A 6,000-nucleotide genomic window follows, 5' to 3' on the forward strand; every position below is an offset into this window, starting at 1 on the left:
GAAAGAACCTTCTTTTAAATGTTTTTTTAAAAGGTTGGTGGTGGAATAAAGTAAATCCAACATGTTTTTGATTATATATTTTGCTTCCGATCGCTATCTTTGTAGTACATAACTGTGGTTGTCAAAAAGAGGTTTACTGTTTTTATTTTGGCATTAAAAGTATTGCAAATGTTGATCTTAACTGATTTTTCATACAGTCCTGTTAAAACCAAATAATTTGCATCCATCTAAAGTTGCAATGCAAAACTGGTAGTGAGCAAGATGTGTTTCCATTCTCCGATCTTATTAGTTAGACTTTAGCAGCTTAACGCTCCCAGATGAATAGCTTTGGCTTGCGTTCTGGTACTGGGGAAGGCTGATAACTCTTTTATCCAGCTCTTTGCGCTTTGAAAGTTCTTTCCCTAGTAAATTGCTGTTTGTGGCCCTCCATGGTATTTATTGTATGCAAATGAGCATTTCATATTTTTTTTTATATTTATAATAAAATGTTAACAGTAATTGTGTATAAAAACATCTTATTTCAGCTTTTGTTATCCATGTACTATATATCGATTTCTGCCTATATGGTTTATTTTTGCTCATGCCCACACCAGTGTAGTTTTACATTTTAAACATAATGGGGGGAATTTATCAAAATCTGGAGCAGATTTGCACTGCAACCAATCAGCTTCTCTCTCATTTTCAAATCTTACCTGAGCAAACTGAAAAGAGATGCTGATTGGGTGCCATGGGCAACTGCTCCAGTTTTGATAACTTCCCCCCGGTGAATGTAACTGTCAGAGGTTCTGTCTACATGTTGCAGAGATTTTGGTACATTTACTTTGGTATCTTTCCAAAGAGGATATCCACTAACTGTTGCTTACCTTTCAGGTGAAGGTGCTGCTTGGTCATAGGGTTATTCAGGTGGCATGTGGAAGCAGAGATGCTCAGACCCTGGCTTTGACAGATGAGGGTAAATTTCTGTTTTCCATTTATATTAGTAGAAAAGGCTTGGTTCCTTAAGAATATACACTGGTAGTAAGTCTATCAACATACAGTGATCACAATGGCATATTTCACCCAGAATAGCAGTGTCGTGATATAATCTGTTTATAAAAAAGGTAATAATTTAGTAGGATAACATTTAGATGCAATAAAATGTGGTGGTTCTTAGTCATTTCTTTCCATATTTGACTTGTTTGATCATAACTGTACACAGCAGGTCAATCTATATCCTGATGAAACATTGTGTAAACAGGGTTTCAAAGCTCATCTCTTTTACATTCATTTTTTTCTGTTTTTACTTGCCTCAAGCATCTTACACAAGAGGGTTAAGCTGCCCATACACCTATAGATTTTTTTCTATCAGCCTTTGGTCAGATGGGAAAAAGTAAAAGAAATTCCTCCATCTACGCTAAACTGTGTGGATGGAGAAATCTCCCGCTGGGCCAAGCTTCAATATCTTGCTAGTCGGTCCCCCCTAGTTGTCAAAATACCTGAACAATCTGATTGGATGCAAGCATTGTTTAGGTATTTTGAGAGCCAGCGTGGCCGACTAGCAAGATACTTGGCCCAGTGGGAGGTTCCTCCAGCCACACAGTTTAGCGTAGATGGAGGAATCTGTTCCAATTTTTCCATCTGACTATAGAAAAATCTGCAGAAAAACAGAGCTACTCAGAAAATCAGTTTCCTTATCTTGAGTCACTGCTGTGCTAGGTATCAAAGAGAGGAGCCAGGGGTGTCGCTTGTGAAATTGTGCCCCTCCAGCTAGTGACACATTCACCTCCCAGCCAGTCAACTGCTGCCAGGACATTCCCAACAACTTGTTGGGAAGGGGCCGCAGCTGATTGGGCTAGGAGGGGAATGCCTCACTGACAATTTTGCACAGGTGAACTCAGTTTGCACCAACCCATGCACATTCCTAGTAGCCAACTATGCAATTTATGTAGCACTAACCAAATGTTTTCCAGCCTATTCAGTACTGTAAGGCTAGTTGACAACACATCTTTGGCCCCTTTCACACGGGACCTTTGTTGCTATCTGGAATACCTGCAGCAGGAACCTGCGGATTCTTGTGGCAGGAATCCCAGGTGTCCCTGTTCAGATGTGGCCTAAAGTAAATGACAGCAGGTGACAGAGGCCACATCTGATAGTGGAAGTCCGCATGTAATCGTACATGTAGTTTGGGAAAGATTATTGTCGCTGGACTTATCTATCCTGCATCCATTGACAATCATTCATCTCAAACCACATGTATTCATACCATGTACGATTGGGGACACACTTGAACACACCTGGGATTCATGCCACTGTCTTATAACACAAATTAAGCTGCTGAGGATAAGCACAGAAATGGTGATACTGTAGTAAAGAATACCATAAAGCTTGGCATATAGCAATATACATCACTTAGTTATTTTGCTAGAACCTTAAGATATCATAAAACAAGCTTGCGCCTGAGTATCTTTTTCTATCATAAGCTGATAGAAAAAAATCTATAGAAAATCTATAGTTGTATGGCCAGCTTTAGTCCTCACAGCAATCACACATATAGGCGTACAATTCTAAGATAATTGGCTAGGAAACACATTTGTTTGATGTATGATCACCTTGGATATGACATTTGTAGTTAGGCTTCACATTGCCTCGCTGTTTTTTTATGTGTTCCGTGTCGGTGTATTTAATCTAGATATTTAATGATTTTCTTATATTTGTGTTTCTTATTTCCAGGACTGGTGTTCTCTTGGGGTGATGGAGACTTTGGGAAGCTAGGCCGTGGAGGCAGTGAGGGATGCAATGTCCCCCAGAATATAGAAAGACTCAATGGACAGGGAGTGTGTCAGATTGAGTGTGGAGCCCAGTTTTCCCTCGCACTAACCAAGTCTGGAGTGGTCTGGACATGGTAATGCGGATCAAGGCTTTGAGTTTTATATACCGTCTATGTATAAAACTGAGAATGAGGTTCTGCATTAATTAATCATTATGGATTAATCTGCTTTTAAAAGGGGCTGCTAAACTGTAAATAGTTCTGATTCTGGAAGAGAAACTTCTGTTCTTTGGTCGCATATATGTTCAGTTCCTCAGTTAAATGTCAGTTTTGCACAATTTTCTAAAAGGAGAGCATGGACTTCCTTCCTTCTGTTGTATTCATCTTCTAAGTTATGTATTTGTAATTATTATTGGTGTTCATGTTTATGTTCTGCTTTAACTATGGACACTGTACAGTAAAGTTTCCCCATGTATTGTTTTTTTATTTTGGTATTTCTTGATTGTACATCAAAGGACACAGAGTTAATTCTTCAATCGATGCAATATGCAGCTACCTGCAAGCGATTGGACACTGGCATATCACAGCTGTAAGACATCTCTATATCATCACTCCTAATCCCAGCCTGCCTCTGTTTTTGCTTGCGTCATTAGGTGATGTACGCCTTCTCTCTGCTCTGAGAGAAGTACATGCTTTTTTCTGCAATTTTTTTTCTGAAGATTCTTCTAGCATGTTTCCCTAAATGCTGTCCACTGCCATTGCGACACCTAACAGCAGTTATCCAGATCGGTTTTCTCCACGGTAGAGCCTTGCAAGACAGTGCCTGGACGCCGCTAGGAAGAAAGATGCAAGGCTGGCCTGTAATATGCTTAGTACACTGAAACCTGCATTGGGGCACTCTTCTTTGGGCAGCATGTGTAATGTGCCGCAGGGTGCTTAACAGATCCAGGGCCGTACTCCATTGCTGTGTCTTGTCTTTTGAAGACCCTTTTGAGGTGTATTTTGTATTTTTGCTGGGAGGGTGAAGACTGGATAGGGGAATGTCCTATTTAAGTTACAGTGCTGCAAGTCAGCTGCCACTATAGTAAGTCATGCTTGTCCCTACTCAGGTCCCCAGTTTTGTACCCCTTTTCTCCTGTGGGTCAAATTTTGTGGTTCCAGCGGCAAGGGGGTTCATTGGTCCTCCTCTGGGTCCAAAACACTGTAACCAAGCTGGAGTTTCACTACTTGCCGCCTCCTCCTCCTTCCTTACTGCTGTCAAACATGCCAAGAGCTCCCTAAAGATGGTTGGATCTTCTTGCTGCCGTAGAACAGCTACTTTTTCAGGGGGTCATAGTCCCTGTAATGGAAGCAGAATAGTTCCAGGGATTTTACTCCAACCTGTTCACTGTCCCCAAAGCAAACAATGGGAGGTCTGCTCTGATCTCAATCTCAAGATCTTGAATGGGTCCCTGGCAGTTTGGAAATTCACAATCTCCCTGCTCTATCATTGCCTCCCTTCACCCAGGAGACCTTCTGGTATTAGTGGACATTAATTATGCATATTTACACATCACTACCAATGTGTTTACCTCTCTAATACAGCTTCCATCCACATTCTGACACCCTCTTTGTCATTCCTTAGCATCCCTGTATGGGGTAGCCAGCTTCTTGTTTCACTATCGCTATGTGGATTTGGTGAACGATCACACAGGCCTATGAGTTAAGGGTAAGGTTCCCTCTTTCTAGTTAAGCCCCAAAAGGATCACTCTACTAAGAGCGTTAGTACTTCTTGGGCCTTCCAGCATCAGATTATGGTTTCCCAAGTCGCAAAATGTGTGAGCAGAGGACAAGGTGGCAGCTTTTCAAAGTTTTGCCAGGTGGATGTTCAGGCTGATGCTAGCTTCGGCTACAGAGTTCTTCAGGTGACCCTTTGATTGTGGGGTCCTTTTTGTTATTCCCTCTTGGGGTTGGTTATTCTTTATAAGGGCTTGTTAGCCGTTGTTTGCTGTTTTGGTGTTGCACTGCTTTTGAACCATTTGGTGTTGCACTACTTCTGAACTGTTTTGATCCATTTAAGAATGAACTCACGGTTTCCTGTAATGTATGGCCAAGATAACATGATTTATGTTTTAACTATAAAATCCATTTATTGACGTACATCACAGAACACAGAACCCTCTCCTCTGGTTTCTGCTATCCACTCTTGTTCTGCTTGCTACAAAACTGAGTCAGGCTGGGAATGGCAGGGGTTATACAGAGTTGTATTTGATTGATTTGCCAGTGTCCAATCTCTTAAATGTATCCCATAACCCATCCACTCAAGAATTATCTCCATGTGTCCTGTCATTTATTCTGAAAAATGGATTTTACAGGTAAGACAAAAGTCCTGTTTTTTATTTTGTTAGTGTGCTACTTCAAGTATTATGAGTGAGGGGTTTTTGTTTTTGCTGATTTCTATTTCCCGTTAAGTACTTGACATTAGCCACCACAGATTTTGACAGACTTATAATTTCTGAGTACACTGTTGCCCAAATATTAGGTCTTAGTGCGTTGCTCTTCCACTGAACCTCCTTCTGATGACTGCAGTGTGGTTACCTGTGAGTGTACACGTACCAGCTTTAACTCCCTTTCAGAAATGAAGAAATCACTCACTGCATTTAGTATGTTTTATGTACTATGCACCCGTATATGCAAATTTGTACTACCTTACCACAAATGTATGATTATCAGTTTAAAGTTGGCAGGTAAATTTTGCCGGATAGGGTGGTTATAAATAGCCTATTTGCTTTCCGATTTAAACATATTATGGAAACATCTGCACAGTTTGATTTTCACTGACCAAGTGCTTCCTGCTGAGGAGAGAACTCCTTATCTCCCAGGAATGGGAAAGGACACTGTGCCACTACCCAACTTTGACTGGATCACATAGATTTAGGAAGATTACTACAGATGTGCGGTCGGACAGTTGCTCTTTTCACTCATCTTCTTGGTAATCTTTAACGTTGCCCTTTTACCATGTGTTTCACCCCTACTTAAAAGCATATATGGGAACATTTATTCTAGTGCCTTGTCTGGCTAAAATATTGAATAATCTCCTGGTACGTGGTTTTGTATTGTTCATGTTTAGGATCTGGTGTAAGTTCTTAATGGTCTCATGCAATTATTCTGCACCCATAACTGTTATATGTTGGCTGAGTGTTTGTTGACTACATGATTCCATGTGATTTTATTTCCCCCCCCCCCCTTTTTTTTTTTAAAAAAAACACAAAAAA

At 40.7% G+C, this 6,000-nt stretch overlaps 1 protein-coding gene across 1 annotated transcript in view; it reads left to right on the forward strand.

The window, feature by feature from the left end:
- The window catches only part of LOC108792118 (E3 ubiquitin-protein ligase HERC2), a 134,041-nt gene that overhangs the window by 82,095 nt on the left and 45,946 nt on the right, over positions 1–6,000 (forward strand). Inside the window, 2 exon segments of the mRNA XM_018562815.1 lie at positions 871–952; positions 2,710–2,881. Coding sequence (XP_018418317.1) covers positions 871–952; positions 2,710–2,881 — 254 coding nt within the window.

This window comes from Nanorana parkeri, unplaced genomic scaffold (assembly GCF_000935625.1).
Source record: "Nanorana parkeri isolate BGI_ZX_2015 unplaced genomic scaffold, ASM93562v1 scaffold601, whole genome shotgun sequence".
Classification (NCBI taxonomy): domain Eukaryota; kingdom Metazoa; phylum Chordata; class Amphibia; order Anura; family Dicroglossidae; genus Nanorana; species Nanorana parkeri.